Source organism: Ambystoma mexicanum, chromosome 7p (assembly GCF_040938575.1).
Source record: "Ambystoma mexicanum isolate Mex_15411 chromosome 7p, UKY_AmexF1_1, whole genome shotgun sequence".
Taxonomy (NCBI): Eukaryota; Metazoa; Chordata; class Amphibia; order Caudata; family Ambystomatidae; genus Ambystoma; species Ambystoma mexicanum.
In genome coordinates, this window is record NC_090939.1 from 645,153,206 (window position 1) to 645,178,056 (window position 24,851).

At 46.3% G+C, this 24,851-nt stretch overlaps 1 protein-coding gene across 1 annotated transcript in view; it reads left to right on the forward strand.

Annotated features, from left to right (window-relative positions):
• Positions 1-24,851, forward strand: part of MITD1 (microtubule interacting and trafficking domain containing 1) — a 241,138-nt gene that overhangs the window by 162,680 nt on the left and 53,607 nt on the right. The window contains exons 3-5 of the mRNA XM_069636681.1: positions 295-431; positions 531-617; positions 4,713-4,828. Coding sequence (XP_069492782.1) covers positions 295-431; positions 531-617; positions 4,713-4,828 — 340 coding nt within the window. The remainder of the gene's footprint in view (positions 1-294; positions 432-530; positions 618-4,712; positions 4,829-24,851) is intronic.

Sequence of the window (24,851 nt, forward strand, 5' to 3'; positions counted from 1 at the left end):
AACACACCTGAACACTATGCCAACGATTTTCTTTGATCTGAGAGGGGGAACTGCGTTTGTTCATTATTCTGGGGTGGGGGAGGGCATTATCCTTCAGGCCTGGCACATAGGAGTTCTGTATCTTCAATTTTCTTAAATCTGTAAACCGTCATATGTACAAGCAAATGTCTCTATGGACTTTCTCCATTTTGTTCTGTGTTTTGTAAGTCGAAACCTAATACATTGAGGTCTTATTGAGCATTTGGACCTTTATTGGTTTCGTTTTATTGCATGTTTTTCCTATCTTTTTTTCAGAGGGGAAATACCACAATCAAATAAAAATACCAGATAATGCAACCGGGTTCAGCTATGAGAATCTTTTCAAGCCGTACATTAATGAGACATTGACAGAAGTGTGGGTTGAAGATCCATATGTTAGGCATGTTCACCAGGTGAGTGAATTCTGATCCTACTGTATACAAATTAAAAGAAATAGGTGCATTGAGATTCAGGTTGAACGTATATATTGTTTATTTCTTTTCTTTTTACAGTTGTACAACTTTGTACGTTTTTGTGAGATGCTTGTGAAAGGACCCGGCCATGTGAAGACCATCCATCTGCTCACCTCCAAGGATGAAGTATGCTTTATTTGTATGCCACTAAATGCCAAATTGTGTATTAATATTTTATATCTTTTTCTCTGAAAACTCGTATTTTTCATTTGAGTTAATCTCTTTTTGATTGCTTTTGTCATTCTTATCATGTATTCTTCATTATTGTTGCTTGGTTTTCCCAAAGCATTGATATTAAGCCTACTGCGCTTTAAGGCATACTTGAATTGCTACTCTATGGGTTGGTGAGCACTTCTTTGAAAGCTTGGGTTTTTTATCAGCCAGAGATGGCCCTTCAAACATGTGTTCTACTTGCTGACATAGAGAGCAAACAACATGGCCTTGCATCATCCCTGTCTGCTTTGTAAATAACATTAATTCTTCATTACTGCAGAACCAAAATGTGTAGCTTTTAGGACAGTGTTTCTGAAGTCCTACAAAGGGCATAGCAAAACCATTCAACTGAGACAATACTCCACTCTTAGTATAAGGCTGTACCGCCTGTGTATGGGGTAGCGTAGACGGAGCAGCCAGGCTAATCCTAGGAGGGAGAGAGGGCTGTATGGAAGTACAAAGAATTGGTAGTATACCAAGGTTTCAATAGAAACACTGACAACAAGAAGTATTATAACAAATAAAGGGTTATTATAGATACAAGTTAGGCCAAGTTAAATCTTCGGGTATGTCACGGAGTTCCCCCCTTCTCACCTGAGACCGATCCTTGCTGGACTCCGTGGGCGGTGTCTTCTTGCGGACAGACCTTGACTTGAAATGGGCTGAGTGAGTCTCTTCCGACTCCAGCGTGCGTTTAAGATTCCGGGATGCAGCAATCTGGGGATCCGGGAAATGAAGATGATGTGCTAATGGCACACGAGTCCAGGAAGCAAGAGTAAAGGGGAAAGGGGCAAGGAATGGAAGTAGAAAAGCTAGGAACCAGGAAAGCAATACTGCAAACTACAGAGCACACGTCTGATCGCTACTTGGCAATAGCATTGAGACGCACGGAGCCGCGGGGGTGCGGTCTATTAGTAGAATACGTTACGTCCAACGTATAGACCGCGGAAGGCGTGTCACGCTGGACGGCCATGTTGGGAGTGTCAGGGAATGCAAGGCCCGTTGCGATCAGGAACAGGAAGACCAAAAGGGCAGCGTCCTGTGGGTCATGACAGGGTAAGTACTTGGTCATAGAATTATAAACACAATATAAAAACACAACACACTGCTTTAAAGTACACAGAACAAAGCATAAACCTTGTTCAGAAAACCTATTTCTAGTCAAGTCAGACCTTATCAAATGCATTTAGTATGGGACACACCTATTCATGGGGCGTAAAACCATCAGTTACTTTCTGATTACTTTCAGTAATACAAGGGTAGTAGACGCTAGCAGTTGTTCAGTGCCACTTAGTAAACCAACCCACAAGTACACTTTTCTGAATAGTGCAACACTCATTCAAGGAACAGTAGAAACCTATAACCACATTCAGAATAACACACAGTTCTACTAGGTGAGTAAGACCTTTTGGTGTAATATACAATTACAGTTGCTTTTCAGCTCAGTGAAACACAGACTAAGGTAAGCAAGATCTTTTTACACTACTTTAGGATTGCAACAGGCAGACTAAGATCAGCACACCTACAGAACACTTTTTAAGAATGGCATACTGCTATTCTAGGCAGGTAAAACCTAATGGCTTAATATACTATTACAGTTGCTTTTCAGGTCAGTGGGACACAGACTAACGTACGCATTTACTTTCTAACTTATTTTAGGATGGCCCAAGGCAGACAAAGGTAAGTAAAACCCATATACCTTTTTAAAGGAGCTATCAGCAACTTAAAGTTGGGTATAAACGGAAGACTGTTTTAACATCTGTATAACACAGACCATGGAAAGTAGAACCCAATGTTACACTTCAGGAATGACTCGATGTTATTCCAGATAGGTAAAACCCAAGGCAGACTTGGTGTAGACAGGCTATACAGCAAGTCAGGGGAAGCAAGGCCCAGTTGGTGAACTTACACTCTAGTATTCTGGAAGAAATAGTTAAGCGAAGCCAACAGCATTACTTTTGGGAAGAGGCACAACCAATTCACAGGTAAGATACCCATACATATACTTTTCAGAATGGCATAACACACATTCAAGGTAAGAACTTTTGTAACTGCTCACTCTGAGTTGGTTACCAACCAAATCATTTACAAGTAAGTACACTTTTAAACACTTGTTCTCTTTTCTAGGCAACAGTCCCAATCCTTAGAAAGTCTTTCCCTTATTCTTGGAGCATAAGTGTTCTCAGTGCCAGAAGGGTGGTTGCTAGGTCTCTAGTATGCAACTGACAGTGCAGGAAGGCACAGAAGTAGCAAAAGTCAGAGTTCCTATGGAAGACTGTTCAAACATTTAAGTATTACACTTCGAGAAGTTAAAAGGGCCCATAGACTACTGAGAAGACACCGTAGGAGGATTCCAGGAGTGGGCCTGAGTGAACTGGATGAGAGGACTCCCAATCACAAGGTAAACCCCAAATCTATACAGGAATCATACCCCAGCCAACACAGTACCTCAGCACGGAAGAAGAGTTGCAGCAGGGGAGACTTCAGGATCTGCAGCCAAAAATCTGGTCGATGGATTTCTTTGTCATGACGATAGAAGACAGGACTTTGGAAGGGATTTTGCAGTAAGGATCAACAGGGAAGGCTCTAGGAAAGAGTTTCTTCACGGCTGGATGCGGCTCTGTGGTTCTGGCACTCTTTTCAGGAGCCAGAAGAAGACTGAATATCACTGATTGGATTCTCGTCACCTGCAAGGTACAGCACTCTGGTGAGGGGACTTTTCAGACTTGAATTACGTCTCTGGAGATCCAGCAGGATGACACAAAAGTTTCCGCTCATTCGGAATTTGGGAGACCGTGCAGCACACATTGGTTTGAGGTCCCAGGGCATTGGGGGTTTTTCAGCCCTGCAAGGTCGCAGCATGACATGGGATGGCTCAAAATGCAGGTCCTCTAGAGTCTAGCGGATCGCACCAGATTCCAGGTCCGGTCATCGTTTTCAGAGTCCCCACGTCGCTTGGAAGGAAGGGTAACAGCAGGCTCTGGTTACACAGCAGGATTTCACGTCGCTGGAAATAGTCTCCGCCGAGCTTTCTTCTTCTTCTTCTTTGGATTCAGGTCCAGTGGTCGACTACCTCTTCAGCTTCAAGGATCAGACTTTTAAGCAGGAACCCAGCCAATCAAACCGAAGTGCAACTTTCAAACTTGGGGGTATTGGCAGTCCATTCAGGACAGCCAGCCTCCCAGTTGGAACTGGATTCTCTCAGGGCGGCTGTAGGACAAAGGGCTGCAGAATTATGGACTCCTCCCTTACTTCCTGCCTTCAGACACTCTGGAGCCTGGCCGGGCTTGACCGAGGTCTGCTGCTAGAAATAGAAATCACACTAGGAATGTCACAGCCTGGGGGGTAGAGGAAAGACGAAGAAGGGACAAGAATTGTGAAAATTGAAGACGGGACAATTTTGGTAAAATGGGCTTTACCACAGCTGTGAAAACAGCCCGCAGTAAAGCTGCACCGAATTTATAAAAAGGTTCACTGCCACGAGCCATTTAAGGTAAGCTTGTCCCTGTAACAGAATTGTTGCAGTTCTAGTGAGAAAGGGGATACATTGCATCTCCCCAGCACTCCACGTAAGGTGGGGTGTGCTGGTTTCACCTAACAAAATGTAGAAGGGATAGACATATCCTTTCTGCCCTTGGGAACTGTCATTCTCACAAGGATAGCCGGAGAATGTAAAAGGGGAGCCCAAAGGGCAACCCTCTAACAATAAAAAGGTATATACCAAAAGTCGTTTTAAGAGCATAACGTTAAAAGGACACTATGCAGAGTCTTAAAAAGAACACCCATAAAAACAGTAAAAGATTCTGTGAGTGGAAAAAGGTTCCCACTCACTGAGGTATAGGGAAAAATAATCTACCAGTCCAGCAAAAAAGTTCTGGGGTTCTCACAAGTGAGGTAGATTTAGCCCCAAGTAAAAATCTTACCCAACACTAGCAAAAATAAACCTTGTATTAAATACATGTGTTAGTGATCATGTCATTTAGATGTGCACTTATGTTTTTCTTTTAGGATAATGGAAAATATCAGCAGATGAGTGCTCTACAAGAGATACAACATTCCTTAAAGAGCCATGGAATTACATTGTCAATCTCCTTCTCATCATCAATACATGACCGTGAAATTAGGTTAGTAATTTGGAGGAAGATTGTCTCCCTAGAGATTAATATGTTAAGCTAAATGTGACTTTTGCATCTTATCTGTTATGTATTTTTTTTTTTATTGAACATTTCAAAGGGACACAATGTAATAGCAAACTGTAGAAACACAGATGTGTTTGTATCCTTAAGGGATCGTGTTACTATTGAATCCACCTTAAACATCTTCACATAATTATCCTCTTGGTACACTGATTAGAAATGTAGACAAAATATTTCATGAGATCCACCCTTACCATATGCTCCCTACCACACTCTCATCTTAGTCCAATCATCACTTCGCCTATACCAGTTCCCTACTTTGGCCAGTGTGCTATTCCACTCCAGCTGAATTTAAAGGACATGTCTTTATACTAAAAGTTCTAACAGCCCAGTGAGCGTAGGCATGCTGGACATGTAAAAATGAGGGAAAGAAGCTTATACATTGTTTACAAATGAGCTCCAGATTGAAAAGAGTGTGGATAAATATTTACTTTTTGGTTAAATGTTCATTTTTCATTATGAGCATATGTATCCACTTCAAAAGCAAGCCATTAATAATCTGGCTGCTATTTATGCTTTAGATATTTTTTTCTTTTTGCTAATGATGAAATCCCTAACACTGGTTTACCTAACAAGCAGACCACCAGATCTTTGGGCAGCCTCTTATCTAGTGATCACAGCAATCTTCTCAAGGGCCTCCTCTCAGAATCCTTCCTGTTTGGGGCACTGTCCTACAAATATGTAGGAAAGTGCCTGTAACTCCACACCCTCTCCAGTACAGAGTCCTTTTAACGTAATATTTCAATGCTGATGGTGCTTGGTATCCCGTATAGATAATCATGTATAATCAAGAAATGCCATATTTTGGAGATCAGTCCCTTTGATGTGAGTGATGAAAATATCTGCTTCGGGGAAGTGATCTTTGATTTCATGCTGCTGTGAGGTATCCAGGGCCTAATCTGAAAGTAACAGTGCCTGTATTTCTACTCCACCCTGACCGTTTCCCTACATTGGAGAAGGGATCTAATCTCCCCTCTAAGGAATACTTGTGCGGTGTCCAAACAAACCCACTTTAACCAACTTTCAAAGTCCCTTACTCTGCTAGTCAGGATACCCTTTGGATTCCCTTATTTGGAGGATATAGGACTGTTGGAGTTTTACAAATGTCCACTTTATAAGACTCACACTTCAAACACAGGGTTCCAACTCTTAACCACACAGGTTTTTCGTTAGTAATGGCTGACCAGCCAGGCTTATTTTAGGAGGGAGAAAGGGCTGTGGCCAGTACAAAGAACACCTAGTATACACATAGACCAAAGAAACACTAACAGTTATATACAAATAAGAGTTTATTTTATAAATACACTACAGTAAAGTGATTCTTCAGAATGGTAAGTACTATAACACAATAAGTAACTTAGAAAAACCAATACAACATTTACAGTGAGTAAAATGCTTTTGTAATAGTTGGAGAATGTCAGTATGCAATTCAACAGGAAAGTGTCTGTTTCCGGCAATAATGGATGAAACAAAACCAACATAAAAGCAGGTAGATACTTGTAATTATTTCACAGAGGCCTCAGGCTTTAGTAGTTGTGATGAATCTTCCTATGTACTGTCTTGTACCCTAGGGGGAGCCCCTCCTCATGAGGCCAGGGAGGTGAGGCCGCTAATCGATAGTTCCCCTGGGGGTGGTACTCGGCCAGAGAATCTCATGTAGAGGGGTCCCCCTATGGGACTATCTGAATAGACCACGGTATCCCAGCCAATCATCTGTCCCTATATTCCCACTTCCTACAACCCTAACTGCAACCCTTATTGTCACCCTACCATTCCCCTAGAAATTACGGGGACGAGGAAGAATAGGAATGACCTAAGTGAAGATCCCTTTCCTTGTACTGTGACAAAGAAGCACTCCATTGACTCACAAGGGAACCACAGGGTCAGTACTGTGACGAGGAAGAATTCCGGAAGCATGAAGATTACGTTTAGGAACCATATTGAACAGTCTATTGGTTGCCGACTTCCTACTGGTCCAACAGTAGTTGAAATAGAGGAAGGAAACCAGAAGTGTTGTCAAACACTCCCTCAAGGAGCAAGAAAGAGATGCTCTAATGAGAAGGGACTGTGGGACTGTTTGCCCACCAGACTGACTGGGAACCTTTGTCAGCAAGCAAGGGATGGAGAAGTGGAGAAAGCTGCCAAATTCTTCACTGCAGGAGCCAAGGAAGATCCTCTAGGGAGAAGCAACCAACCGAATGACCAACAGACTGACGAGAGAGGCAGAGAGCCACACTTCCTGACTGTGAAGCTGCCACAGGGGAAGCCTAACTGAAGTGGAGGCGAGCAGGGACCCAAGCGTAGTTGCAGGAGCAGTTTGTGGGCAAAGCCACACTTCCCAACTGCAGAGCCGCCGCAGGGGAAGCAGAATCCTGGAGGAGTGTTGCCGTGGCAGACACAGGCACAGAGACACTGGAGAGATGGTCCCCACAAGCCAAGTGGAGCGAACCAGAGTCAGGACTAGCCAACGGCAAGTGGAGTCATGCCACGGAAGAGCGTGGTCCGGGCAAGCCGCTTACAGCACAGATAGAGAGATACTGCAGAGCCACATCAGCAGAGCCAAAACATCTCCAACTTGTCAAGAGAGCTGGGTAAGGCACTGTAAACTATTACAGCTGCTGTGCTATGGCCAAGACTATACATGTACCTAGGTCGCCAAGACAATGGTTGGAGACGTATGAGAAAACCTGCAAGCGTGAACCAGGTTCTACTACTTAAAGTCTGAGAGAAGGGTCGGGGACCCATATTTTGAAACTACGGATGAATATGGTGTGAGAAGCAGCACTTGGCAGGCGAGTAGATTGTCTGCATGTGAAATCCAGAGACTGCAAAGAGAACTGGGTGTGCAATACATATGGAGACAATACTTGGCAGGCGAGTAAAACAAGTGTGTTTGGGACCAAGAGACCTGGAAGAAAAGGGAACCAGGCCTGCCAGCCAGGGTCAAGGAACCACTTGAGTTTGGAGAAGCATCCAAACTTAACTTCTTCCTCACTGTCCCTGGTAGAAGGGAACCAGGATTGCCAACCAGAGTCTGGTACCCCAAGGACCGAGAAGAAGCCTGGTAAGAGCCGCTTGAGAAAGAGGGACATTTCCCTGTCAATTGCTGAAGTGTCTTGTTAGCCTAAGGAAGACTGGGGAAGGGAGACATTCCCCCTAGCAGTTGAGGAACTGTACAAGAAGCCTGAGGGCAAACCAGGGGAAGGGAGACCTTACCCCTGGTGTGTTGTCATTTGTTTGAGACCTTTCTACTGAATCCCGGAAACTACAGACATCCCCCTTTCACATTATTCTTAATTATTAGTTTGAGGGTTAGAAGTTGGTTTTTGGCCACGATGGAGGACTTGCTTTTAGTTGGCATCATGGCAGACCCCATAGATTCCATTTGAGGCTGGGAAACTCCTCTTAGTATTGAGGATAAGTAGGCATTTTCCCCACTCTCATGTATTTAATAAATGTCTGTATCAATCAATAATGCCACCATTGTGTTCAAGTCTTACTTCTGCACCCTTACCTAGTCTAACCCCCTCAAATAGTACACTCTTTGTTGGGAAAAAGGGTCGGAGACTTCGGCGAAGAGACTGCCTGTAGGCACACAGGCATTGGGCTCTGGAGAATGTGTATCGGCAAACTCCCAATTGCACAAATCGGCACTTCTGCAACACTTGAGCAGCAAAGTGATGCTAGGTACGTTCTAACAAGAATCTCACAGTAGCTTAGGAGTGAAGAAGAGGAGGCAGCAGAATGGCCCATGATGCAGCAGCAGCAGAAGACCCCTTCACCAGATTCTTGGTCAGGCAAATGAAAGAAGGGGACTGGAGTGGATCTGGCAGCACCAGTCGAGTGAAGAGACTTGAGATAAAGGATTCTTTGGAGTTCTTTGGTTTTTGGCGCCCTTTTTCAAGACACCAGTGAAGAATGATTACCGCTGGTCGAGTCGACTCGCTTTCCCGGTCCAGCACTCTGGTAAAGGGACAGTTGCCTCTGGAGGTCCGGAAGGAGTCCACCAAAGTTTGAGGCTGATTCGATCTTCAGAAGACAATGCACTGCACGATCGCCTTAGGTCCCAAGGTATTGGTGGGTTGCAGCTCGTGAAGGTCACAGCTCGTCATGGGATGGCTCGATATGCAGGTCGTCTTCAGATTGATTGGACCCACCAGTCTAAGGGAAAGAGTCATCCTTTTCAGGACTCTCCTGATGCTTGGAAGAAGGAGTTGGATAGCAGTGATTACTCAGAAGGCATCTCCGGTCATCTGGAAGTGGCAGCGGACATCTCTCCTCTTGCTCCTCGTCAATTCTTCTGTTCCAGGGGTCAGCTTGTCTTCAGCCTCAGTATCCATGCCTCTTATGCAGGAACCCAGCCAATCAGCTCCATGCACAATTCAAACTGTGGGTGGTGGCTGTCCTTTCAGAACAGCCAGCCTCCCAGTTGGAACTGGTTCCAGGCAGCCACATCAGAAAACGAGGAACAGCAGTGTTTCAGGGACCTCCCCTATTTCCTGTCCTCAGACACACTGGAGCCTTGGCGGGATACACAAAGCGATCCTGCCAAAGACAAAAGTCAATCCAGGGCCTCCCCCCTCCCTGCATGGTAGGAGAACCAAGAAAGGACAAGCCATCTTGAATTGGCGAAAAAAGAACATGGTCACCATTTTGGGTAAATGGTGACCTTTCTGTGCACCATTGCAGCTGCAGGTACAGCCTGGGAGTACAAACTGCACAAATATCCAACCACTACCCCTAGCCATGCAGATTAGCTTGTCACTGTAACCAAAAGGTTACAGGAACAATGAGAAATCGGACCCATTGTAACTCCTCAGCACTCCACATAAGGTGGGGTGTGCTGATCTCACAATAGAAAAATGTAGGAAGGATTGAAATATCCTCCTATAATGGAAAATAAAGAGGGAAGCCCAAAGGGCCCCCATCAACACCGCACAGAGAGTGCTGTGTGCTGCAAAAGACAGATGCCATTAAACTTGGAGGAAAGTATTACTCCAAGAAAAAGATATAAAAAGAAATGCAAAAGTATTCCAAATATAGGGTAAAAAAAATGAGTGTTTTGAAAAAGGTTCCCACTCACTCAGGGGAACAGACCATAACATTCAGTAGTCCAGTAAAAAGTGCTGGGGGACTCACATTTGGAGTAGATTGTGAATAAAAACTACCTAACAAGGGCCTACAACAGTAGTGAGGCATAGCTTGACAGTCAGTCTACCACATATTCTCTGTCTTGCATGTTGTCAATTCGCAGTCCGCCAACGATCTCTAGGGGTAATTATAGTGGAGTGCATGCTGGGAAGCCTCAAAATAGGTAGTGATATTTGGTCAGGCCAAAACCCCACGTGAACCAGGAAGGGGCAGTATCTACAGACATACACTCTAGGGTGAGCGCCATCTCCAAATAAATCACATGATTTTTCTTTGTAGGGAGGTCTCTCTGGGATTGAGATTAGAAGGGACAGGAATTCATTTTCTAGTCTTGGCTGTGTGTTCATTTCTATTGAAGTGATCCCGCAAAAAATGTCCACAACTGTAATCTTCCCTTATCTTGAAGAAATAGCTTTGGGTAATTTACAGCATATCTGAAATCTCATGTCTAATGTTGAACTCTAGATATGTCAGTGATGTGGAGGAGATCCTTAAAGGAGACACTGACTCAAGAAATTCTAATTGCGATGGGTGAGAGTAAGATCCACCTTTTCTTTTTCAAAATTAATTTTGAGTCCTGATGCTGCCTTAAAGTTCTCTGATATTAAGTGCTAGGATGGAAGTTTCAGGTTGAAATGGAGAAAGCAGGATTTTGTCTGCGATTAGTAAAACATGTTCTCCCAACGTATTCTAATCCTCTAATATCTCGGCTATCTCTGTGTATTGTGCAAATGGTTCAGCAGTTATTCTGAATATGTGGTCAAAGGATGGTCACCTAACGTATTACCTGTACACATCGAAAAAAAAGCCCAAAAAGGTATTGGTTTACTTGAAACTGGGTTGTATGTTCCCCAAAAATACCAATAATTGCTACCTGGAATGTCACGCCCACACACCGCTTGTCCAGCACTCACAAAATAAAGCACTTTTTCAACAATGAGTGTGACGAGTGCTGCTGGGATCGTCTGCTTGTGGGTTGTCAATGAAATGAATACTTTACAGAAGTTTTCCAAGGTCTCATTTTCCAGAATAAAACCACACTGTTTTATAGTGATTACAGGAAGGGTTGGAAACTGCTCCCCAGAATCATTCCGTACAGCCTGGAATCCCTATTTAAAGGGGTTATATATGGTGAGCAACATTTAAGATCCTTCTGTAGTTTGTTGTACACTAATCATGTCTTTTCGCATAAAAGGTGCAACTGTCCCCTTTCTTTTTCTACAATTGTAGAGCCTCACAAGTGGATCTTGGAGGGGGTTCTGGAGAGTCAGAGTGGTATACCCATCTGTCCCCAGAGCTTTTTTTATTTTCTGAGAGTTGATCACTAAAATCAATATTTTGGTAATTGTGAAAAATCCCAAATTTCTCCAATTTGGAAGTTGCTAGGTGTTAGAGCAATGCCTTGAAGCCTTGCTCTTCCGCTTCCCCATTAACAGACTGGCATAAAATGTGCCACGCAGTTTACGTTTTGTATTTTCTCGGAAAGCAGTGTTCCCACTCGTGTCCCTTAAATGTGAGATGCGGTTAGCGCTAATCCTGGCTTTAAACTGAAAGGTTTGGTAGCCTGTTTTGGTTCTTTTGTCACCTCATAATATTTAATTGGTTCTCCTCCGTTTGTATTCTCTCTTGTTGGTACATAATGCATTTAGTTGCTTTCTGGCTAATTGTAATGGCGCATAGCTTTAATTGACCCTTTTTTATGTTTGTTATAATACCTTTTTGTTCCAATTAGGTTTATCTCCTCCTTTGCTGTAAGTTTTTTTAGTAAACCTATTCGCTTTCACAAAAGGCTGGCTGCTTAGTGTAACTTTCATTACGTCCTAGCAAGTTCAGGTCTGTTGTATTTCATGGTAACATAATTCTGAGATCCCCTCACTCCATTCCCAGATAAGAACCAGATCCTGCAGCATTAATAGCAAATGCTTCCCGGATCTTGACCTCAGGTAACATGTGAACCCTCTACCTCACATTATACCATAATCTGAACAGATAAAACTGTTGGGCCTGTTTCTGATTTCCTGTGGTCGATACCCAATTCCTTGTGATTATTATGTAATCAGTGCAGGAGTAGCTACCATGAAGATGAGAACAGAACCAAGGACCTTGTTGACTTGGATTCGCCTCCCTCCAAGTCTCACACAGACAACCTCAGGGAAGTCTCAGAGAACCCTTTTGAGGCCGGGTTGCGTACCATCTGTCCCCCTTAGATCTATCCAGACCCCTGTCTAGGATCATATTAAAATGGCCCATAATGATATTTGGTCTTTTAGTTTCTAGAGTGGGTAAAACAAAATCTCAGAAAAAGGAATATTGCCCTTCGTTGATTGCATGGACAGTAACAATTGTCATGCTCCCCCCGCTCCCTCTGCATTAACGATGACCTCCTTTCTTTAGCAATGACCTGCACTTCCAGAACAAATTGGGAAGTCCGTTGCTACTTATTTTGCCACCTAAGAAATGCATGAGGAAGTGCCTAGAGGCCAGTCTGCCTGCAACAAGTTGTAGGGGGTGGTCCATCTTTATACATCAACTTCTGTCTCTAAGCATTCATAGAAGGCAAATCCTCTAGTGAGGCATATTTAAACCCCTTATATTAAAGGTTGTGATTTTGAATGCTTTCTGTTGTTGGGCACTGTATGAACAAGGTACTTCATCTTAAATCCAAGAACAACAATGCAGAGAGTAATCTGTGTGTTGGATACAACTTCATTATTCTCATGTCAACTTCCATGCCCAACATTCCTGAAAAAAACACTAATCAAAATATTAAAGCAAATTCAATCACCTGCCCTGATGTTGAGGAATCTCTTGCTGCAGTTTTCTTAATTGGAGGGGCAGATAAGTCTATTAGTTAAAAATAGAAAAGTCTAAAAGTCTGTTATATAATGAGAAGACAAGATAAGCAAGATTTCTCCTATTCCTCTGCACTGCTCCCAAATGTAAGCTGGTAAGATAGCCCTGCAGGTTAAGCACTTGCTGCTGTGACCTGTGTGATCTGCAGGTCGCAGGCTTGAATCCGTGCAAGGTCGACTTAGCCTTTTATCCTTCTGAGGACAATAAATTGATTACAAATTACGATTGGGTAAGAATAATTGTATATAAAAAATGTTCTATGCAAAGTGATTTTTGTATAAAAGTGCTATATAAATGACAAGTTAATCTTGTTACACTAAAACATGGAAACCTCCTGATAAAGAAAGTAGCCCTGGATTAGTGATCTAATGAAGTATATAAGAACATTGATTTGTACTCACGCTTTTCACTCATACTTGTCTCCAGATCTGGCAGTATCCAACTACAGAAGTAAAAAAAAGAACAAAAAAGACATGAATAGTGGTATATTTTTGTTAAATGTAATTAAAGGGAAGAACATATTGAGCCTGTTTTACTGATCAATCGCACTATACTCAGTGGGTGGTGTGAGAAACCTGAAGGTGTCTCACCCACCAGTCCCCGGGGATCGGTCACCCAGGTGACCAGGACACAGCCATCGCTTTTGGATCCAGTTCCCGGGGGTGGACCAGTGCGAGAGGATCACCTGGATGAGGGGTCTTCGGGAGTGGAAGTGGGATACCGGAGGGTGAGACTCGGTATCCCCTTCCTTGTAACACCTTTTCCCCATCCTACCAGTATACCTAGAAACTCAACCCCCTGGCCTCCCTTCCTGGCACAAACACTTTCTCACTGACAGTTCAACTTGAGCGACAACGGACTAACACCAGAGCTATATACACGACTTGTCACAACACCGTGGTCTGGCAATTACGGATTATTACACACACCTGACTTCCATCACACTTCCCCACACGGATAAAAGGCAGAGCACGAAAGCACACTCTGAGCGAGACAAAACACACAAGGAAACCGCAGTTCCAAGATGGCAGTTTCACATAAGGAGAAAGACAGCGAGACAGGAGAGGGTTGCATGGAGGGAAGCACCCATGACCTATTAAGATCATTACTTTCATGAATCTTGGAAAATAATAAACCGAGGACCAGGAACTAAGGCTGATCAAACCTGCACAGTGTGTCGGAGGTACCCGGGCTCTCCTGCGTCGATAACCAAGAAGGGGACGAGCGATTGCTGCTGTGGTACCCTCCTTGGCTCCTACAACAAAGTGGTGTCTGAAAAGAAAGCACAGTTGGTGAGTCAGAGACTGATGCCAAGCCAGCTTGTGTTTTAAACATTGTATACAGAGAACAGTGTGTGAAGCATTTGGGATATGCGACGCAAATACAATTGACAGCCAAAAGAAAAAGTTGAACTTTGTAACTGAACTTTGGGAAACCAAGAAAAGATAACATACACAGAGTGGTCCGACAGCATGTGGGTGCTCATTCGAAAGTTTCTGTTAGGTATCCAACTGATGCTGAATGGGAAAGAGATTGAAGTGGTTGTGCAATGGGTCAAGCTAAACCCTGTGCACGTTCGAAAGTCTATGATAGTTTAAAGTAAATCCAAATTGGTCTCAGACCTTGTTTGAAAGGGATCTGAGCCTGGCAGACAGGGATCCGACATTGAACCTTTCTTTGCTTATGAAAAGGATCTAAGCCTGGCGGAGGGGATCCAGGCTGAACACCCAAATTGAATATTGAAGAGAACATGTATGTGTTGTTTCTGGTACAGCTGGCCCTTTGTGTCAAGAGACTTCGACACAGAAGATCCTGGACTGGGAAAATGGAACTGTATCTTTGTGCCTCAGAAGCCAGAGTGTGTGCTTTGCTCGAGTGACCCGCCTTGCCCTGTGCTGAAAATGTGGGGAAGGGAGGCCAATATTATTTTGTGAACACTTATTTCTTTTTCATGAACATTACCTCACATTATTTTGTTACTTAGTGGTAAGGATTGGCAATAGTTATTTTTAGTATAGTCCCTTTTAATTTGACAAGACTCCACTAGGACTGCATTATCATTATTAGATGGTCGAAGCTTGCTCCCATCTGTAGATTTAGGTTTAGATAGGCGTTTATCACACCGTTGCAAAAGTTCAATGAGCACCCTTGAACTTTGGTCACTTGTGTCCGTCTTACTATTGTGTTACACTATGGCAGGAAAGATCTTTCTTACGAAGAACTTCCCGACCATGGAATCCGCTTTGGCATCGTTACAAGTTGCCTTGGAAACTGTTCAGGTCACGTAAACGTGCTAGTCAGCTGATCGGACGTGCTTCACTTACACGGAAGCCACTCCCCCTTGTTCCTTAAAGCCTTCAGCCGTGGGAACTTCGTTGCTGCTAATTGTATGTTATTACGTGCCTTTTCGTAGCCCGCCTACGGCACTGTTTGCCTTCCTCAGATTACCCACTCAGAACTCTCTTTACCAGACCTCAGCTTTGTACTCTGTTTCTGCTTATCTGGATTACCCTAAGGACTTGTTGCCACGGTAGTTTTCCTTTACTGCCGTTAAACCGCAGGAGCCTCCCCGCTCAACCTTCAGTTCTACGGGCTCTGCGGCTCTTCACTTCCGCTCAAAACTGAACTCCCAGTTCTCATTCATCTTACGCTTGCACAAACGCTTTTGCTTTCCATCTGAGTTCCGGCTCTACGATCAAGATCTGCTGAGATCCGCTTCAGCGCAACGCTCCTTGGTCCTTTTCTTCCTGTTCTATCTGAATCATCTATTTGGAATATAAGACCATTCCCACCAGTGCTGCTTATCAAGGACTGCCTTTGCTCCAACTATCTGATTAACTGTGTTCACATACTGAGAGACTGTTTGTTTTTTCTACTGAAGTGCATTTACGAACGCTTTCCAGGACATGCACCAACCCGGCCCTAGTGCGTCCCTCGTGCCGTTCGGGTTATCCTCCCTATACTAACTTTCCCATTTTATAATTTTTTCCTGTCGTTTTCATCAACCATTTGGATTTTGTATTCCTTATTGAAACTGGTCCAGGATTTCCTCTCAGGTCTACTCACATACAGTATTTCAGGTACCGGCAGTTCTATTGTGTTTAACAGAATTAATTAAAAAGAAACAAGTTAGGCATAATACTCAAAACCTTTCTGTGTCTCTTGCAGCATTGGTCTGGCGGTGCGCTCAATCCCGCTCTTTTGCATTATAGATTACTCTGTCCTTACATAAATAGCGGAGTGGTACATCGTGAAAAAGAGCCCCTCTCGAAGAGGAAGCCTGATTCTTGAAATCGGGGGAACTGGGTTTTCGGAGACGTCTACGGCTCATCCTACATCTCGATCCAGGTTGGGGGTTACGCACACCTTCCGGCTCGGTGAGTAACAGAATTAGCAGCCTTGAAAGATGTCGACTGAGACTACCGATGCTTTAAACCAAATTGTGCAGATGGTTACTGATCTCCGGACTGACCTGACAAGTGAACAAGAAGCATTGCGCCAACGTATGAACGCAATTCAGTCTCTTGTCACTACTCCAGCAGCACAGGCAGGCGCTGGTGCTATGGCTTCTGGGTCTGGTTTTCCAGCACCCGTTCAAGAAAACGCTCCTGTGTTGCTTACTATCCAGTTTCCATTGGCTCCTCCGGAAAGGTTTTTGGGAGGTCCCAATCAATACAGGACGTTCATTAACCCTTTAAGTGCCAAGGACGAGGTATCTCATCCTTGACAGTGCACACGCAGTGCCAAGGACGAGATAGCTCGTCCTTTTCGGCACCTTGTTTTGAGCGATCCCTGCAAAGCAGGAATCGCTCAAAACTGTAATCCAACCCCCGGGCTATGTGAGGGGGAGGTCCACCCTCACTGCCAGGGGGCTGGATTACCTTCAGTTTCACGTCGGCGTGCGTAACGCACGTCGGCGTGAAACTGAAAGTAAATTCCCCGCAGCAGCCATTTTCGGCTGCTGCGGGGAAGAGAGAAGGAAAGAGACCTTCTTTGTCCGCCTCGATCTCCGGCTGTATTTCAAGCCGGAGATCGAGGCGGGTATCGTTGGAAAGGGGAGATTCTCCCCTTTCCAACGATACCCATTGTGTGGCATTGCTGCCCGCGGATCGGGCGCAGGGCGCGCGATCCGCGGGCAGCAATGCCACCGGATCAATACAGATCCGTTTGTGATGCAGGGGGAGGAGGGGGCTGCTTACTAGGTAAGCGCCCCCTCTCCCCCGTGGCCCCAAGGCATGGGGCCACAGCGGCAGAGACCCCTGGGGGCAGATGATCACTGCCCCCAGGGGTGAATACGGGTGGGGAGGGGAAAAAAAAATCAGAGGGAAGGGGGAGGTGGGAGGGGGTTTGGGGCCCTGGGGCCCACTAGACCACCAGGGATTTTGTAAAAAAAATGGTGTCCTTGGAAAGGGGGGTTCCCCCCTTTCCAAGGACACCACATATATGAGGCATTGCTGGTCACGGATCGGCGCAGAGCGCTCGATCCGTGACCAGCAACCCACTAGACCACCATGGATCCGTTTGTGAGGGGGGGAGGGGGCTGCCTCAAGTAAGCAGCCCTCTCCCCCCTCCCAGCCCCCAAAGCATGGGGGCACATGCATGAGAACCCTGGGGCAGATGGCTGACCATCTGCCCCAGGGGAATGAAAAAAATAAATTGAAATGATGTGGAAAGGGGGTGGGGGTGGGGGGCCACTAGCCACCATGGATTTTTTATTGAATGAAAGGGGGGGGGGATGCCCCCCCCCCAACCGAAGTAGAAAGGGACACCCCTTGTAACCCTCCCTGGGGGCAGATATCTGCTCCTAGGAAGGGGCATCTGACCCCAGGGAGGGATGCATGAGGTGGGGCCCCCCCTATCTGCCCCCAGGGTGGGTTGCATGAGGTGGGGCCCTCCATTTGGGGTGGGGGGGGTTGAGGGCCACCCCCCGTTGCGGAACATCATTTGCTGCCAATTTACGGTGGCCCTCAGCCCCCCTAAAAAGAAGCCTATGAATTTGTATTTTGTTTTTTGTTTACCCTACTTTGCTTGGTGCAGATGGCCACATTAGTGTGGCTATCTGCCCCCAGGGTGCCCAAACCCTACTTCCCCATCTATTGGGGGTCCTGCCCCACCTTTTGGGGTGCCCCCCCACCCTCAATGGCTGGGGGACACACCTCATGCAGGCCTCCCTGGTCCTCCTCCTAACGGCTGCGTGAGGTACACCCCACCTCCATTCGGGGTGAGGGGGGAGAGGGCCAGCTGTTTGTAGGAGGCCCGGGGAGGCCTGCATGAGGTGCCCCCGCCAGCCATTTGGGGTGAGGGGGGAGAGGGCCCCCAAAAATGATGGGACAGGCCCCCCCAGTGGGTGGGGCAGTAAGGTTTGGGCACCCCGGCGCCAGATTGGCACACCAATGTGACCCTCTGCACCAAGGGCAGTTGGGTTACCAAAGGAAAAAAATGAAAATGGTGGAATGCTTTTTAGGGGGGGGGGCCGTGGGGCACCCCAAAGGGTCAGGGAATTTTGTAATGGGATGGGGTGTTGACCCCCTCCCCCCACCCGCAATGGAGTGGGTGCCAAGTCATGCAGCCCTCCCTGGGACCAGATATCTGCTCCTAGGAACGGACGCCTGAGCCCAGGGAGGATTGCAGGACAGCCCCCCTCCTGTCTGGGTAATAAATTCTGGGGCGATGTGCGCAAATCATAACTCTGCGGATTCCCACGGGTGTCCTCTTTTCGGAAATGCATGGGGTTCCCTGTTTTCCTTGGTGGCTTGGACACCCGAGGCCCATATCTGTATGTTGTGCCGGTCGGCAGAATGGCTGAGATTCCCCTCTGCAAACAGACTGGGGGTTGCTTGCGTTTTCGGCTTGCCCCTTGCCAGCCAGGTAGGTGCACCCACGCATGTGAGGTACCGTTTTCATCGGGACACCTGTGGGAACGCGGGACGGTAGGCCATGTGGTGTTGGGGGCGTGTTTCGATGGGTGCGCCGAGCGAAATGTCTGGAAAATGCGTTTTTTTCCCCACATTTCGGAATTTGCGGGGGTGTCTGGGTAATAAATTCTGGGGCGATGTGCGCAAATCATACCTCTGCGGATTCCCACGGGTGTCCTCTTTTCGGAAATGCATGGGGTTCCCTGTTTTCCTCGGTGGCTTGGACACCAGAGGCCCAAATCTGTATGTTGTGCCGGTCGGCAGAATGGCTGAGATTCCCCTCTGCAAACAGGCTGGGGGTTGCTTGCGTTTTCGGCTTGTCCCTTGCCAGCCAGGTAGGTGCACCCACGCATGTGAGGTACCGTTTTCATCGGGACACCTGTGGGAACGCGGGACGGTAGGCCATGTGTTGTTGGGGGCGTGTTTCGACGGGTGCGTCGAGCGAAATGTGCGTAAAAAGCGTTTTTTTCCCGACATTTCGGACTTTGCAGGGCTGCCTGGGTAATAAATTCTGGGGCGATGTGCGCAAATCATACCTCTGCGGATTCCCACGGGTGTCCTCTTTTCGGAAATGCATGGGGTTCCCTGTTTTCCTTGGAGGCTTGGACACCCGAGGCCCATATCTGTATGTTGTGCCGGTCGGCAGAATGGCTGAGATTCCCCTCTGCAAACAGACTGGGGGTTGCTTGCGTTTTCGGCTTGCCCCTTGCCAGCCAGGTAGGTGCACCCACGGATTTTCATCGGGACACCTGTGGGAACGCGGGACGGTAGGCCATGTGTTGTTGGGGGCGTGTTTCGATGGGTGCGTCAAGCGAAATGTGCGGAAAAAGCGTTTTTTTTCCCCACATTTCGGACTTTGCAGGGCTGTCTGGGTAATAAAATCGGGGGCGATGTGCGCAAATCATACCTCTGCGGATTCCCACGGGTGTCCTCTTTTCGGAAATGCATGGGGTTCCCTGTTTTCCTCGGTGGCTTGGACACCCGAGGCCCATAGCTGTATGTTGTGCCGGTCGGCAGAATGTCTGAGATTTCGCCATGAAAACAGACTCGGGGTTACTTGTGTTTTAGGCTTTCCCCTTGGCGGCCAGGTAGGTGCACCCACACATGTGAGGTACAGTTTTCATCGGGACACCTGTGGGAACGCGTGACGGTAGGCCATGTGTTGTTGGGGGCGTGTTTCGATGGGTGCGCCGAGCGAAATGTCTGGAAAATGTTTTTTTTTTCCCCACATTTCGGACTTTGCGGGGCTGTCTGGGTAATACATTTTGGGGCGATGTGCGCAAATCATACCTCTGCGGATTCCCACGGGTGTCCTCTTTTCAGAAATGCATGGGGTTCCCTGTTTTCCTTGGTGGCTTGGACACCCGAGGCCCATATCTGCATGTTGTGCCGGTCGGCAGAATGGCTGAGATTCCCCTCTGCAAACAGACTGGGGGTTGCCTGCGTTTTCGGCTTGCCCCTTGCCAGCCAGGTAGGTGCACCCACGCATGTGAGGTACCGTTTTCATCGGGACACCAGTGGGAACGCGGGACGGTAGGCCATGTGTTGTATTTGTGTGGTTTTCATAACGTTTTGACCCATTCGCTGGTGCCCTTTGTCTCACAACCCTTTCTTTTCCCAAATGTGACCTACATTTAGTCGCTGCTTTAGCCACCATACACTTTTGTAACCTGCACAAGTCACCTACCCTTGAAAAGGTCTGCCTGTGCTCTTTCAAAAAATGTATGGCTGCCGTTCCTCACCACATTGGTTTTCCAAATTTACACATGCTAAGTGCGTCTGGTCAGGCCGTGAGCGTTAAACTCCTGTGTACCATGGCTCAGTGTTTGGCTTGTGGTATTGCTTGTTTTGTAAAAACACTACAAAAATGGTATGCTCTCCTAACTGCAAGAGTCGGGGGAATGTAGCGGAGCATTGCTTTTCTCAAAATTCATAGAAGCCATTGCCGTACCAAGCCAACCATGTCCAACACATACCTTTTTTTTCAGTCATTTTCCCGCTTTTCCCCCATTCGATGGCAGTTTCCCCTACCTATTTGTTGCCTGACCTAAGCAAATCACCCCTTCATAAACTTGGAATTTTGTCTACTTTTCAGAAATATATGCATTTCTGTCCTCCAATTTGGCTTTCCTGCCCTTTTCTTCCATTCCGTCCATGCATGTCCAATTGGCAAAAATGGCAAAAATCGCCTACCTCTCACAAAACGGTTGATAACCACATCAAAATAATTTTTTTCCATTTCCACTCAACCTGTCCTGAAAGCCACGACATTGGGGAACTCAGCACAGCAAACCATTTGTTCCTAGCTCTTGCAAGGAAAAAACCACAGGCTTCTTTGTACATCATTTTATTGGCATTTTTTGAAAAAACCCAAAAGTTTCGCACTTTTTCCTTATTTTCTCTCACCTCCCTACAGCAACCTGGGATTCCTGGGTGGCGTTACGACCGCCTACATGTGGGGAAAAAAAGGAGCCACATTTGGCCGAGATATCTCATGTAACAAAAAAGTTACAAGTCATTGAATGGCCACATACCAAAATCACCAAAAAAGGCCCTGGCACTGGGGAGAAATACCCATGGCACTTAAAGGGTTAATCAGTGCAAATTGCATTTGCTATGCCATCCTACCTCCTTTCCCACTTCCACCACCAAAACGGCTTTTGTCCTTTTTCATTTAGGTCGTACTGCCGCAGCCTGGGCCAATCCCCTGCTTGAGTCCAAAAGTCATGTACTGTACAATTGCGATGCTCTTCTTTCCATGATGAGCAAGGTATTTGATACCAGATACACTACCCAAGCCACGGATTTAGAGCTACTCAAACATCGACAAGGCAATTCTTCCTTGTTGGTTTATCTCGCCCGGTTTAACCAGCTGGCGGCGGAAACCGACTGGCCCGAGGAGAAAAAAGCGGCAGTGTTTTATCAAGGTCTTTCGGAGGAACTTAAGGATATTTTGTCCACTGTTCCTGTGGTGCCTACAGCTTTCGGGGAGTTGCTCAACTTGGTGCTACAAATCGACGCCCGATAGGCAGAAAGACGTGGAGAAAAGAAGGCCACACCCGTACTACCGGTCTCAGAAACCGTCTCGGCACCTCTGCCTCTCCCTGAACCCATGCAAATCTGTGTTGTTGAAAGTCCTTTAACGCCAGCTCAATGGGAGTATCGTAGGCCCCACAATCTGTGTTTGTACTGTGGTGCCTCTGACCATCTTTTACCAGAGTGTCCAAAGAAACCGAAAAGAAAGGCGGGAAACGCCAAATCCCGACAGTAGACAGAGTCCCTATGTCGGGAGATCCAAATCAGGACTCACCTTGTCTTGGATCGTCTCAACTCATCCATCTTCCTGTCACATTTTCTTTGACTCCTGGAACATCCATTGAGGCCCAGGCCGTTATTGATTCAGGATCCACAGGCAACTTCATTGACCATGGTTTCATCTCAGTAGCAGGGATACCTTTGATTCTCAAGAAACAACCTGAGACAGTCAATTCAGTAGACGGTTCAACCCTTGTTTCTGGAATGATCACCCATCAGACGGTGCCCATGGTCATATGCACCAAGGAAGGACATACTGAGACCATTACATTTGATGTTATTAAGGCTCCAGCTTATAGGGTCATTCTAGGTATTCCATGGCTTCGTTTCCACAACCCTGTTATCGACTGGGTCACACACCAGATACAGTTCCCTTCTACTGTATGTAACCTCCAGTGCATGCCCTTACATGGTATTATTCAGAATACTCTATTAATGCTCTTGCATCTTCTTCCCTGCACATCGGAGCTATTTCTACTGTCGCCTCACCATCTGTTCCTACAGATTACGCCGACTTCCTGGATGTGTTCGACAAGGGCATGGCTGAAACCCTACCACCCCATAGAATCTACGACTGCCCCATAGACTTAATACCCGGGGCAAAGATTCCTGTGGGAAGGGTGTATTCTCTTACCCTAAAGGAGGATGCTGTGCTAAAGGAATACCTCGATAAAGCACTTGCTATGGGGTTTATTAGACCGTCTAAATCACTGGCGGCATCTCCCACTCTTCTTTGTACCTAAAAAAGAAGGCGATCTTCGTCCCTGCATTGATTACAGAGCCCTGAATACAGTTACTATAAAAATTCAATATCCACTTCCACTGATTTCTGTTCTTCTCGATCAATTGGGGTCTTCTCGGATTTTCACTAAGTTGGACCTCAGAGGAGCATACAATCTGGTGCGCATGAGGGAAGGGGACGAGTGGAAGACTGCACTCAAGACACGATATGGGTTGTACGAATACTTAGTGATGCCCTTTGTAATGCCCCGGCCACTTTTCAGGCTTTCATGAATGACTTGTTTCATGACATCTCAGACCAGTATGTTGTCATATTTTTAGACGACATATTGATTTATTCACACACCCTTACTGAACACATTCAACACGTAAAACCTGTACTCCAACGTCTAAGGGAGAATCACTTATTCGTGAAAGCTGAAAAATGCATATTCGACGCTTCTGAGGTGGAATTCCTGGGTTACGATCTCCCTAACCAAGGGGTGCGTATGAGCAAATCCAAAGTGAAGGCCAAACTTGAATGGCCAGCACCCAAGACAGTTAAATCCCTCCAATCTTTCTTGGGTTTCGCCAACTTTTATAGACGGTTTATTCATGGATTTTCTGCTCTTTCAGCGCCTCTTACCCCACGAACCAGTGTTAAAACGCCCTACGATTGGTCACCTGCGGCATAACAGGCCTTCGACTAATTAAAATCGGCTTTCGTCTCTCCACCTGTCCTTAAACCCCTTGATCCTGATCTTCCTTTCTATGTGGAAGCTGACGCCTCAGGGACCGCTATAGGAGCAGTCTTGTCCCAAGAATGTCCACATACTGGGGAAATGCACCCCGTACGCTTTTGTTCTTGAAAATTAACAACATACGAAAAGAACTACTCCATCACGGAACGGGAACTGCTGGCAATCGGGGATGCCTTCGCTGAGTGGCGACATCATTTGCTTGGAGCACGTCATCCTGTCACTGTGTATTCCGATCACAGAAGTCTTTTGGCTTTCAAATCTATGAAGTGTCTCACGGCTAGACAGGCAAGATGGCATTTGTTCTTTTCGCAATACCAATTCCATATAACCCATCGTCCTTCCAGGGCTCGGGTATCAGCTGACGCGCTATCACGTCTTCATTCGGAGGGTGACCCGTCCAAGACGGAGCCTCCTATGCTTCTCCCAAACAAGGTTGTTTGCGGATGCATGGTACAGCCCTCCTTGCGTAATATCATTGAGCAATGGGCGATTGAACACCCAAAAGAGGTCCAGGAACTCAATATGGATTTGTCTCAAGGTCTACCCATCATTCAAGGGTGTTTTTCCATACTTCCCGGTCAGGCTCGTTTATTGGCGCTCCAGTGGGTACATGATTCTGTGGTTGCCGCACATCCAGGTCAAAAGAAAACACTGGAATCTCTACGGGGATGGTCTTGGTGGTCTAACATGGCCTGTGATGTGCAAGATTACATCGCTACCTGTGCTATATGTGCCCAGTGTAAATCCACCAGGTCCAAACCAGTGGGCTTCTTGCGGCCTTTACCGGTTCCTCATAAACCTTGGCATATGGTATTGATGGACTTTATTGTGGAATTACCAGAAGTTCAGGGACATGATACCATATGGGTAGTCGTGGATTACTTCACAAAATACGCCATTTTTGTACCTTGTTCAGGGTTGCCTTCTGCTTCCCGTTTGGCCAGACTGTTTATGGCTAATGTCTTCAGATATTTTGGTCTCCCTTCCATCATTGTGTCTGATCGGGGTACACAATTCACCTCAAGATTCTAGAGGGCGCTTACTACCTCTTTGGGAATCGATGACAGGTATTCTTCATCCTATCATCCTCAAACAGATGGCCAAACTGAAAGACTTAATTCCACTATTGAACAGTATTTGCGTTGCCTTTATCTCCAGTTCCAACAGACTTGGTACACAGCCCTGCCTCAAGCGGAATTCGCTTATAACAATTCCTTACATTCTTCCACGGGGGTC